General features: G+C 43.6%; 1 protein-coding gene and 1 long non-coding RNA gene across 2 annotated transcripts in view; both read right to left on the bottom strand.

Moving 5' to 3' along the window:
• Positions 1 to 2,832: 2,832 nt before the first annotated feature.
• GPR148 (G protein-coupled receptor 148) lies at positions 2,833 to 4,751 on the bottom strand. Its single transcript, XM_040567327.1, has one exon. It carries the CDS (start codon positions 4,583 to 4,585, stop codon positions 3,527 to 3,529), a length of 1,059 nt encoding a protein of 352 aa, XP_040423261.1. The 5' UTR covers positions 4,586 to 4,751; the 3' UTR covers positions 2,833 to 3,526.
• Positions 4,752 to 10,479: 5,728 nt separating this feature from the next.
• LOC121074887 overlaps positions 10,480 to 13,220 on the bottom strand; it is a 55,821-nt gene continuing 53,080 nt past the window's right edge. Inside the window, exon 4 of the long non-coding RNA XR_005822599.1 lies at positions 10,480 to 10,596. This is a non-coding gene — a long non-coding RNA (uncharacterized LOC121074887). The remainder of the gene's footprint in view (positions 10,597 to 13,220) is intronic.

Genomic DNA, 13,220 nt, shown 5'->3' with positions numbered 1-13,220 from the left:
CATTTCCTTTTCCTATCAGGTGTTCTCTCTCCTTTGTCACACACACCCGCCTCCCACAGGGAATGGCCACAAGCACAGTTTCGGTCTGAAGGATGCACGGTGTCTCAGAGTACAAAAAGAGTGACGAGCAAGGCCAAGAGCTGAGTGGGACCTGTCTCAGGGCAGCTGCTGAAAGGCAGCACTGGCTTCTCAGGGCTCCCTCCAGTGCAACCAGGCAATCGCTGGTTCCCTTCTGACCTACCGCTGTACCAAAGTTCCCTTTGAAAATGCCAAGGTAAACTGATGGAGCGGAAGTGGGCACTCCGATATCAATTGCTAAAACTGCAGGAGGCTAATCAGTTCTACTGAATAATTACTGAAATTGTAGCAAATGAAGGGAAATCTAAATCCAAAGCTGTACGACCGTTTATCTGCCTGGGGACTCTGTTTCTCATGACACTGAAACTGCTCTAATTTGGGGCGCAGATCTAAGCGCAGATTTAGCGATTTTTCCAGCGCTGCAAGGCGCAGAGCCAGCTCCTGGGAACATAGGTCAGACTCTCTCTAGTCTGCAGGTTACAGGCAGAATGCAGCTGCACTGTGAATCCAGCTTAAAGAGGGAAGAGAGATGCGGTGAGCTCAGTGACAATGTCGGCACAAGAAAAAAGGGGAAGAACTGACCAGGGGTGCAATACATTTAGGCTACAAATTGGAAGACTTTTCATGACTCACGCTATAGCAATTTATTGAAGGATTACTGCCCCCAGCTGCCAAATCACATGTTAGAGTCAACTGCTCTCCATTTCACTTTAAATTAAAATGCTGGGCAGACACCCTGACATCCAATAAGTTCCCTTATGTGACCTTGGAGAGGCTGATAGATGGGCTGTGGTAAATAGTCTCAATCTGAATTTCCAGAGCTTATCTGGGGACATCCTTAGAAGGCTGCTAATCACTACCGCCCTGAAGCTCTGGGAAGTGAGGAGGCCTAACTATTTTTAAGATGAAACTCAAGACATTTATGAGAAGAATTATAGGAACCTCATGCCTGTGATACTGCCCTGGTGATACCTTCCGTCCTATTCAGATATACAGGGGAAATCCCCAGAGGTAAATGATTCAGGTATACGGTGTGTTTCTCATATGCATGCTGGTACATGCTGCTTTTGTATCAAACAGCACAGCAGTACATTATGGGAAGAAGTTATCTACAAGCAGTCACTTAAGAAAATCTCGCCTATCTAATGTTAAACCACCTTAAAGTGAGTTAATAAAATAGCATCAGCTCTCCACGTGGATGACTTTTTTAGAATTCAGTTCAACTTAACTAATTTCACTTCAACTAAACTCTTTTAGGCAAACACCCGTTCTAGGAAGGAGTTCAAGGACACTTATAAGACGACTGCATTCATCTTTCTTAGGTCATTTCCACAAAACTGTTTTGTTTGCTTTGTCGTTATGATATCACTGTAGACAAATTTCCTATGTACATAAACTTGCCATGATCACCAATTCCTTCTTTCAGTGTCCTTCTTTATGATACTGAACTTGTTGTTGCCTCAAAACACACCCTTGGGATGTATATTAAGAAAGAGTTACAGAACTGGCAATATATTCTTGTCTGAGTCTGTCCTGCAGGTTAACTTCATAACTGACAGAGGCTAGCAGGGAAATCAAGCACTGTTAACCTGCAGCTATACAGTCAACTTGCTTTGTACCATTTACACAGGTTTCTTCACTATTCAGCACGACAATTTACAATACAGGCAAACTTTGGGCAATAAAGCTTGAAAGAATCTTCCATGGAGAAGCCGTCCTGTAAGTTACTGGCCTTTCTGCCAACAGGCAGAGGTGTAGAGATTTGCCCCAAGATACGAGCAGCCCGGGGAGGTACTGGTATATCTTCCATATCTGATCGTACTGCATGTTAAAGAAATTCAGCAGAAAGCACCTACCTGCTGTATAGGTATTTTCCCCATCCTTACTATGGTATGGGAGACCCTTGTTAGAGGCTGAAACTGAAGGCTTTATACAAACATAACTTGTGTGGAAAATGTCTACAGGACATTCATCTTGGAGAAAAATAAAAGCAGCCACTAAAAAGCAATTGTCAGGTCCTAATTTTTTATTGAAGAGGATGAAGAATTTTTTCTTGGAAAACAAAGCAATTACTCAGTAATTTAATGTTCCTTTGGGTAAAAATAGAGGAAGCACAGAACCATGCTTAAAGCAAATATGCACTAATATGTTGTTTTTTTTTTTTTTCACTTGCAACAACTTTAGCTTAAAGATGCTCTTACACAAGAAGTGTCCCTTCACAGCAAAGCCCCCAGGGTGCCCCACCTCTGACATGAAATTTGTCACCCCCTCATTTGTGCTGACGCAGATGTTTGCAGAACATGCTAACAAACAGATCCCTGGGATAATCTTGGTTAAGATGAAAACAACACCACTTCTCTTTGGAGGGATATTTTTAGCCTGTAACCCCACGAGCAGTTGCATTAGCAGACTGGGGAGATCAGCAAACCGTGGAGTGAGGAGAGTAACCAGCACTTGGGGAATGAGGGGAGAGGGAGAGAAGCAGGAACCTCTCAAACAGGCTGCATCGCCAAAAACACCTCGTGCAACCAGACACTGATCTCCTGGCTCCCGCTTAGTGCCATTCTTCAGATGAGTGTGAAACACCCCAAACACACAAACAGCACTTTTGGGATATTGCTTTAAGTACAGAGAAGGCTGAGAGAGTTTGCAACCTGGCAGCACTGGCAGGGACCCGGCAGGGACCCGGCAGGGACCCAGGGCTCTGGGCTGAGCCTGGCACCCCGCGGCAGGCACTGCCTACTTGCCCCCTTGCCACCTGCTGCTCCTGCTCATCTTTCCTCACCAAGCTGCCCGACAGACACTGATCAAAGATGACTTCCCATCAAACTGAGATTTCACAAAAACACAGTGTTTTGCACATTGTCAGACAGAAACCATAAGGCAGAGAGTACACTAACACACTGCCTGAGGTGAAGCACAGTGTTTCACTGAGTACGGCAGTTTCCAGAGGCATCTTTCATGACGTGTTACAGAACAGAACAGTGGCTACTAACCTTGCACAAATACACCATGAATGAAAAAAATAGCTGCTCTGCTCACAGTACGTTTGTTCGGTTAAGAACCCTGTCTCCTGTAGGCAGTGCTGCCAAGAGACCTGCGGTTACCCCCTTTGCTCTGCACCCATTTGCTTTGCACCATCTATTTTTCATTTTCTATTTTCCAGGAAGACATCTGCCATGGATGGATGGAAATGATCCTGACTCACCATGTCCTCCAAAATACGCTGCCCTCCCACATCACAACAAAGCGTAGAATTTTGTCCAGGGCAATATCTGCTGTAATCCCAACTGTGATGTGATGAAAGACTTGTGCCCTTCTGGCACCAAGGAGGCAGAGTGATCAGCCCACATCTCACACTTGCAAAAGAAGCCGAGTGATTTCCACCAGGCTTGCACGCTAACAAGTTAAGGACAGCTCTTCTGTTGTAGCTGTCCTCTGCGTTGCCTCAGGATGGTGATGGAGCAGGTGACACTAGGTGAAGATGCTTCCCTCTGACAATGGATTTGAGAGATGCTGAGATCTCTCTGTATCGAAGTCCATATAGAAAAGGGAACAAAACTTTAGGCAGAATCATCAGGACATTGCAGATTGTCAGGGAGACCCAGATTCCTGTCTCCAGTCCAATGACAACGTTAACGTACAAGAATGATTCTACAAAAAGAACCAAGAATGGAGAGAAATAAAAGAACAACACAGTGTTGTGCATTAAGAATGTCACACTGGCTCTGGAACAGATGCTCTCCCATATACCTGATTGCCTGGTTTTAAAATAAAGAATAGCATAGCAACAAAATATTAGAGACAGGAAGAGAAAGATAACCGTAGCAGACAGCCAGAAACAGAGTTTCACAGCATCAGTCCCACTCAGAGTTAATATTATTATTAGTGGAATTGAGCACATTTCCAGGACACAGGGCACAAAGTTGTGAGTGCTGGATAGCACCAAGAAGAAAATCCCAGGGAGAACCCCCGAACAGATCCATAGCAATACAATCACTTTTTTTGTTCGTGAAGAAGGCAAAATAGTAACGTAGCGCAAAGGAAACAAAATAGCTATGTACGTGTCCAAGACTATGGCAGCAGCTGTGAACAGTCCCCCGCAGTAAGCCACTGCCAGCAGAAATAACTGGAGAACACAGGCTTCCTTTGGGAGACTTACGTGTGCTGCGCTGAGAGTAGCTGACAGCGTGTAGAACAAAAGGTATATCAGATCACAAAGCAAAGCATTCCCCAGCAGCATGTACCTCGTTTCCTTTCTGATGCTAAACCTAGAGAAGATCACAAACAAGATGGAAGGAATAATGAGGACACCTGCCACGAGGCAGACAACTGGAGGAATTAAAAACATCTTCATGTTTGTGTCTTGTGGGTTGAGAGCCCATTCCTCCAGCAAGTAGTACAAAGAAGCTTCATTCATATCTGAGGAGCTGTTGGATGTGGTCTCCCGAAGGAGGTTTGCAGTTGCATTCATTCTTGTCGTCGAACCACAGAGAAAGAAGTTCATTTTCTTAGGATTTGGGGATGATTGTCCGACTTGGAGAAAAGCAAGATCTTCTATGCTGAGTCCTTAGACAGGCAAATGAAGCAGAGGATGCAAATGCCTTTGGAAGCAAAGTGATTTCCTTAGCCAATTCGACCAGCTCTTCTCAAGGACAAGCTGAAACTTGTAAGCAAATTCTGTGGTCTCAAAAGATGTTTTTGCCTGAAGTGGAGACTTTCTTTTCTTTCTGCAAAATCTAATGTTTAGAAGAGAATGAAGCCTTGTGGGCTTTAGAAAAAAAAATCTAATCCCTCAGCTAGCTCTTTGATGAGAAATGAACGAGTTGTTCATTATCAGTAATTTGGGTTTGAGCTCATCACATTATCACTCCAATGAAGCAGATGGAATATTAGCTCAATTAAACAGATGTGAAATGATACAGAACAACATTCCAAGTGTACCGAAGTAGGAGAGTCATAAATGGGATCAGATGATGTTTTGCACCGATTTGTGTCAAGCAACACAATTGATTTGAAGTCATCAATAAAAATGGCTTTCAGTCCTGTTGTAAAATTGTATCACAATGGCTCCAGTGAATTAAATGATCCTATTTATAGATGACAAACATTTTTGCTTCAGTGAATCAAAGCATCTTATTTACAGATGATAAGCCTTCCCCTGCCTTTATTAATGCATGATACACAAATACTGAATTCTCATCTATTGCTGCCTTACAGTCAATTTGTAAATTGTCCAGGCTGAGTGTCACACACTGTAACATACCAGCATACCCTACAGCACACTTGGCATTTCCAACGTCCATTTGGATACCTTTTATTGGCTTGCTGGCCAGCACACTGCTGCCATGCTGCGCTGTGCTGCTCTTACCATCAGACCTCAGTGTCAGAGCTGGGGATGCAATGAGAGAATGGGAAGATTCTCTGTTGTGGAGAAGGAACTCTTCATATTCTTCCAGGAGTGATCTGATCAGAAGAAAAGTTGATTTTTTTCATAGGCTTCACATTGGCTAATAATGTTTCAGTCTTAACTAGTCAAAAAAGACTGTATTAATACACTTGTTCATCATCTTGTGTGATGCAAAGTAAGCAACATTGCTTGCATGTTGTGGAGAACACAGAAAGGAAGGTATTTGTATGTTGGTATTATGTGTTATAAAGAAAAGCCTCTGGTGGATTTTAAGTAGTCATAAAAAAGCATCCATAGTAGACTATAAAAGACCAAGCTGTGGTTTGGGCAAAGGAACTATTCTTGAAAAAAGAATAATAGTAAATTTGTTACAATTCTTGTGTCTTGACACTTACTGTTTGGCAAGGACCAGATGAACCTGTGCTTACGTTGGAGAAAGGCACCTCAGAGCTCTTTAGGTTTTATAGCATATCATGAGGTGCCACTGTTAGCAAGGGGGACTGGGAAATGTGTCTCACAACACACTACCTGAACAGAAGATATGCTCATTTATCTGCTTTGAAGCAGGACTGAGAGCCCTAATAACAGGGACTAGATCCCTCCGTGCTCAGTGTTCAATACACAAAGGGTAAAAAGGTAAGACGTGCCCCACATAGCAGGATCAGGCCAGGGACTGATGCAGGAAGACATCAACTTGCCTCATCCTTTCAGTGCTGTGGAGGACTTGGTGGCCTCCTATAACAGATCCTGAGAAAACTGCAGAGCATGCAGGCAACGAGTTAGACTAAAGGACAAAAGCTGAGAAGGACAAAAAGAAGGGTGAAGAAGGTGCTCCAGGCTGCATGACAGAAAATTTGCAGTGATTAAAATAGAAGCAGAGAAAGGCAAACTTTGCTGATGAAGGTGTATGATCGAGTGCTCATTCTGAGTGATTTGCTAGGGCTGCTAGTATGCATTTATGGAAAATGAATTGTAATGTTTGCTTTAAATAAGAGTATGGCCCACTCCACTCTGACAGTAGCTGGCCTGAATGCCAGCAGCACAGAGGGGCTGCATATTGCCAGGAAAAAAACACAGAAGAAGACTCAGGTTATTTTTCCAAAACAGTTAAAAGAACAAGCTAAGACTTTACTTCTCTTGGCTGCCATACTCCAGGGATAATCAAAGTAATTTGCTGAGAAGGCGAGAGGAGAAGTGGTCACTGGGCTTCAGGACAGAGCAGCCACCAGCCTATGATCCATTTGCTTATTATGTACATAGAAATTCCAGTGTGCTTCCTTGTTGCTCCTCATGCTTTACACCTGAGAGGAATGGCTAATGCACGCACTGTTCTGAAGATGCTATTTCCGTGGCAGTACGCAGTCTCAGAAGAGCCCATGACAGAGCAGCCAGGGCAAGAGGATGGAAGCAGGACTGGCCTATGAAAGGGGTACTCCTACAAGGGTTTACTGTGGGTTAGGGTGTTCTGCCATAACAGCACTGTTTTATTTCACAGCCCACACCTCCTGCAGTCACTTACCTCTGGGTGAGCACCGCACAAAGCCGCACATTGCTGCTACGACATCACAGTACTTTGTTGTTTACACGGAACACAAGCAACAAAGACAAGAGATTTGTCACCTCCCAGCTCTAGGTGCTCTTCTCACCAGGGGTGCAAGGGTATCCAGAAGCTTTTTAAGTGACAACAAACATCAAAGGATTACTCCCAGTATTTGAAAAATAGCGTGCACGCAAGCCAAGTGTCTAATACTATAGTCAAAATAGTCAGTGAAATCTGCTGGCTGCTCAGCTCGTTTAAGTTACTTTATTCATTTAGGTGCCTAAAATAAAACTGTCTAAGTTCAGACAACTGTTTTGGCAGTCTTGACAAGTCCACCAGAACCTCCCACATTCACTTGCATGGCCAAGTCTAACTATTGTTTTAACTATGACTTTCCTTCTCCTCTCAAGCAACACAGAATGATTATTTCCCCAGAGCTCCCAGCATGCTTGAACACTTTGTCAGCATACAGTAATTCAGTGTGGTTCTGTCCATGGGTGACAGTGCATAGTCTCACCTCAGAGAAAGACATGCTGTGCCATGGACATGCTGTCTCAGGGCATGCCAAGTATCAAAGCAGACAGCTTATGAAACTCAGCATCAGTCATCAAACCTTGTGTACAGTGCATCTCCCTCCACACTGACAGCTGGCATCCATGAAACCGCATGTTAGTACAGTATGACGGGCGGCACCACATGGAACAAAGGGATAGGAAGAAAAAGCAACAATTGTTTTAAGAGTAGCCTTTCAGTTGCTATGGTGCCTGGGTAGGCAAAACAGAAGGTGACTATTTTTTCTTGCTCAGTCCTGCATCCACTGGAAAGTATGGGGAACAATATTGATGCAATTATACATTTGGCCTCAGGATCATGTCCTGTTTCTATCAAGTCACAGCACAGTTGATACCTTAAGTACACAGAAGCACCCCAAAAGCCCAACCGTTGAATTATACTACTCTTGCAAAATGGAAAGGAAGCAAAGAAAACTCAAGTGTGTGCAAATCGCCTCCGGCTATAATTTTAGACTCTATTAACAGTGGAAGTCTCCTCTGCCTCCCAGCATTCCCAGGATGTTGTATTACTGAGCAGATTGTCTTGTTTCTGTGTAAAATCACACCTGTATTTTCCACCAGCTGGTTAGAATTAAATGTGAACAAACAAAAAAATCTCATTGCCATCTCAGCTGAACACTTTTGGGTGATGGTAAAAATAAATGCAAACACAACATATGATGATCTGCTGGCATTTACAGGATTAATGCAGTCAAGTATTTTGCAGACTGATGTTACACAGCAGTGTAGGTTCTGTAAATATATACCTCAAGGACTTTTTGTTTGCATAGAGTTTTTCTGCTAACAAATAATTACTATGTTTTCAATCTAAGTTTTTCTCCTGAGGCCTGAAAACAACCTCTTATAGCAGAGTTATTCCTTCCTCTTGTGTAAAAGAGCTAGTTATAATGGAAAAGCCAGCTATATCTGGGAGATTAATAAATGCTGACATCCTCACTACCAAAAAGTACAAAGCAAAAGTGGAAACTCCAGCAAACCTTCCCCTGAACCGCATAGCTGTTCTCCACTAATCACCACAGAGAGCAATAACTAAAGTTCAACCTATTACAGCAGTATTATGCAGAGAGCTTTAGTTCTGGTACAGCTGTGGTATTTGATTGTGTAAATTTTACCAAAAGAGTAATTTTTTTACCACTTTTAAAAGTCCACTTCTATGGCCATAAAAGCATGAGCAGGTATATAATGTGAAGCGGAAGCAAAAGTATGAACTCGCAAATCATACTGCAGTAGCTGGCTGCAGGTCCACTCTGAGCCCAGAGATCCTCATGGCAAGTGGGAAATGCTCAGTTCTCTCATTTAGCCTTCACACAGAGTACCACAGTGCCCAGGAGATAACCCAAGTTCACAGCCTTGCACATCCTGTGCTCAGCTATTCACCCACTTCAGCCTAAGGATGGTAGTGTAAGCCCTAAGGCTTATATAAGGCTTCCCTTGTTTGACTTTAGTTGTCCTACTGTAAAAGCCTTAGGAGTGCAGGTAGGCTTTAGTTTTACAGAAATGGAAAATACAAATAACTGGAAGACAAATTAAACCTCATCAGACCTGGCCAGGTCCACCCAAAGCCATTCCCCTCAGATTTCCATGCGAGTCTTGTAGCTGTTGTAACAGTTCTCTTGTAACAGTTACAAGTAACTCTTGTAACAGTTCTGCTAGACTTAAAAATCCAAAAGATCAGCGCCTTGGTACAGAGACAGAATAGGTGGCTCTGGAGAATATCTGGTTGTTGTTTCTCTTAATTTTCTTGAGCTTAGGAGGCGTTCCACGTCTGGACTGCTTGCAAGGAGATGGTGAACCTGAAGATCACTCCAGAGGATATTGACCTTGGACAGCTGCCTTGCCATTATGTTCAATGTTTTGTGGTACCAACCAGAATGGTTCTCCTGCAATTTCCTGTAAATCTGGCCTTAATGCTCTAACTATTGATTTTTTTAAAATGTTCTCTGCTGAGTTTATGTTAGATGGATTCACTTTTTACATATCTTGCTGATCCAGACCTATAGTATTAGCAACCCTTCTTCTGGGTCTTATTTTACAGTTTATTGATTTTAAAACTGAATAATACACTGTTAATTACTTTACTCATTTCTGCTTCAACCAACATCCCAGTGAAAGCTTAGCTATCTTATCTGTTGAGTTTGGGGATCTAAGAAAGCACACATTCAGCCATACTGAGCACTACCAATCCAGCAAAGGCTGTACTTTATTATAGGTTGGTACTGATTATAAACAGATGTTGCTAAATCGAAAAAAAGAAAGGTCAGAAATATTACCTCTTACAGTAGTTGCTATGGATTTAACTGTGTGCACACACAGGGAAGCCTCCTATTTCACAAAGAGTTTAGTGTAACCAATTCAACAGCTCAGAAACCACACTGCTGCCATGACGTTATCCGGGAAGAACCATACAAGAAAGAGAAGGATTATTGTTTCGTGGTGGTATTTCCAGCCAGGTTTAGTAATAGAGTTTTGATCTCAGGAGCATTCACATGCTATTGCAGTTTCTTCAATTTCCTTCAATTTCTTCAGTTTTCTTCAATTTTTCTTCAACTGGGCTTATCGAGGTCCAGAAGGCACCTTACCTGCTGGTGAAGCTCTCCCAGCTGTGAACAGCAGAGTGCCCATGAGCAGGTCAGCTCTCCCCACAGGGCAGGGAGAGCCAGCTGTAATTCCTTCCTGTCTATATCCATATTCTCACTATGGGGAAATGACTGCCAGTGAAAAACAAGTAATCAGAACAGTTTACCTATACTGTTTTCTGGTCGAGCTTTTTCATTTTATTCTCCTTTTAATAGGAAGTCCATTAAAAGATATTTTTTTTCTAAACCTTCAAGATTCCCTGTAAGCTTTTCTGCAAGTCTTCAGGGTCGGGAGCCCCAGGTGAAGAAGTACAGCTTGACTGTCCTCTTCTTATTTCCAGGTATCTCCATGTTTCAGCTATCTGTCTCCACTTGGCTCCAGAATTATTGAAAGCTGTTCAGTGTCTTGCCTGTTATTTGCTATAGATAAGAGGCACACACATTGCTCTTGTAACTGTACAAAGTTCACAAATCAGGCATATCAATTATTAAAGTTAAGGAAGTAAAGAAATGGGTGTGAAAACTAAACTCAGATTGCAATGATTTTAAAGGTCGAATGAAACCTGATTTTCCCAAAGAAAAGAGAGGGCATTGAGAGACTGGGAAGGCTCAACATTAAATCCCTGAATCACTTTTTCTAATTCCAAATACCATCAGGGCATGGTGATCACAAAGCCAAGGCAGATTTTGTACCAAACTTGTCTTTCAGGTGCAATATAGAGAATTAAGCTGGAAGTCAGAAGAACAGGATTTTGGAATATATGACCAATATTTCAATAAAAGGGTGAAGAAATTATACAACCTGAGAAAAAGAAGCAAACCCAGACAGGTTTTCTTCCTCTGCCACAGTGATTCTTTTGTGCTGAAAGGATCTGTATGATTCATCCATTACCGTGTTTTCATGTGACAAGCTGCAAATATGACCAGGGATTTATGGTAACACCTGCATGGTCTTTTATGGACAGATTCACAGAAGACCAAGAGAAGCATCCTAGGCTGTTTCTGAGATTGAAAGTTCTCTCCTGCCTACCTTCTTTACAACAATGCATTTGCAAAACAGAAGAAACGCCTTACTAAATAAGGCCTGTGTTTAAAATACCAGTCTTCTTTCCTAGAGCAGTTTAGTTCATATAGAGAAACCTTCATCAGTCTAATATTTCTAAAATAATTTCAAACACTATACAACATTGGCACTAATGGGAGTTACTTGCATAAAAATAAAGCCTTAGGTGAAGAACAATACCATAGCACTCTTACCCAAGGATTTATTGGCTGTCAGATAAACACCATATTCAAGATCACATGAAGTCATGAGCAGAACAAGAAATATATGTCTGAATCTGCGGCTCTCTGTCCTCTAAGTCAGGGAGAAAATTCCTTCTCCTGAGGGAAAGCTTCTCAAACAGGGAAGCTACATACATCCACCAACCTCCTAAGACCACCAAGCTTCTTTCATCTCAGGCTTTCTGGTTATGGCTGGCAACTAAATTCTTCTGTCTCTGTCTCACTTGCTGCCAGCAATGATCTCCAGCATTGCCAGGGAAGGACTGTTGCAAGCAGGCAAAAACAGTAGCTGTCTGGCTATGTCCCTGTCTTGAAATGCTTTGTCTCATATAAAAAGCCAGGCGGTACAGGATAAGATTAACACGGTGTTTCCTTTAAGGATGATTTGATGAGAAGGGAGACAGATGGCTGGAAAGCATAAAGTGGAAGATAAAATGAAATACCCAAAGAGAGATGGAAGGAAAAAAGGGTAGAAAAGACAGGTTTGCATATACAGGCAGACAGGCAGGGGCTTTGGTGGGTATTCAGCAGCTGGGAGGACCCCAGCCACAGCTGAGTGCTGCCTCGCTTCCTCCCTCCGAGCCAGGCAGCGTTTGCCTGCACTGTACAAGCTGGGGGCGAAGAGAATACAGGAAGCAACATGGAAGGAAACATGGTAGAATTGGAGTAGAAACAGAAAAGGGAGAAGAAAAGCAGCGAGAAAGCAAATACATCTGTTATCTCTTCCTATTTGTGCCTTTTGATGACAGACTGAATGAAGGGGTGTAATCTGTGCGGGGCATGGGTCAGCACGAGGCTCGGTGCCATCCTGGGCTGGAAGGAGCCTCAGTGCCAAGGCCACCATGCTCCCTTCCAGCTCCCCGCACTGTGCCTAGGAGCGGCAGCGCTTCCCAGGTGCCAGAGACGCTGAAGCGACATTGATTCTCTGAAATACCTGTGCCCGCAGGGAGACGCTGACCTTATCTCACACAGAAGAAGCAGGTGCCAGGCACAGCCGCCATATGGCAGGGAGATTAACTGCCAGCATGTGCCCAGTGAGAGGCACCATCTCTTATTAGCTGAGTGGGGGGTTTGCTGTGGGTCACATACACAGCGCCATTCACAAGCTCTGTCATCCCTTCCCAGCAGTTCTTTTGCTACCTATCCAGCACAGGTGCTTAAAATTAGATTTCTCTCCACGAGGCCTCGCTCTTCCTCGTCCTCATCACAGCGGCTTTGAACTGCTCCTGCTCCTTCCCACAGCCGTGCGTTGTCCTCACCTCACGCAGGAGATTTGGAGCTCTCTGCAGGGAAGCAGCATTAGGGAGGGAGGAGGCCAGCTGGACACGTGCTCCAGGTTCATAAAGAAAACCAAGATTTTCTTTGTTAGAGAAAACTACCAATGTTTGGGCTACATCAGTCTACACCAGTCTGACTCTCCTGGGGACCACCAGAGGCTCGAGGCAGAGGGCAGTCGCCTACTGTATGCCCCGAACTTCTCGCCCAGCTGGTGGGGCTGCACTCACCGCAGGCAGAAATGGAGGCTTGGAGAGAACATTTCTGAAGGCAGCCCACAAGCTCAGATCTCCACTAAACGTGATCAAGTTCATTTCCAGTTTAGTTATTTGTTTCTTTAATCTCCATCCAAGTTCCAGCTCATTAAAGGGTGTGCATGAGGAGCGCCGGGGAAAACGTGCCCTTTTTCCCTTTGCTGTCCTTAGCAGCACCGAGAGCCAACAAAGGCCCTGTGAACAACAGTGCGATGCTACCTGATGAAGAAC

This window comes from Cygnus olor, chromosome 9 (assembly GCF_009769625.2).
Source record: "Cygnus olor isolate bCygOlo1 chromosome 9, bCygOlo1.pri.v2, whole genome shotgun sequence".
Lineage (NCBI taxonomy): Eukaryota > Metazoa > Chordata > Aves > Anseriformes > Anatidae > Cygnus > Cygnus olor.
The sequence above is the reverse complement of the archived record's forward strand: the minus strand, read 5'-3'. Positions and strand labels throughout refer to the sequence as shown.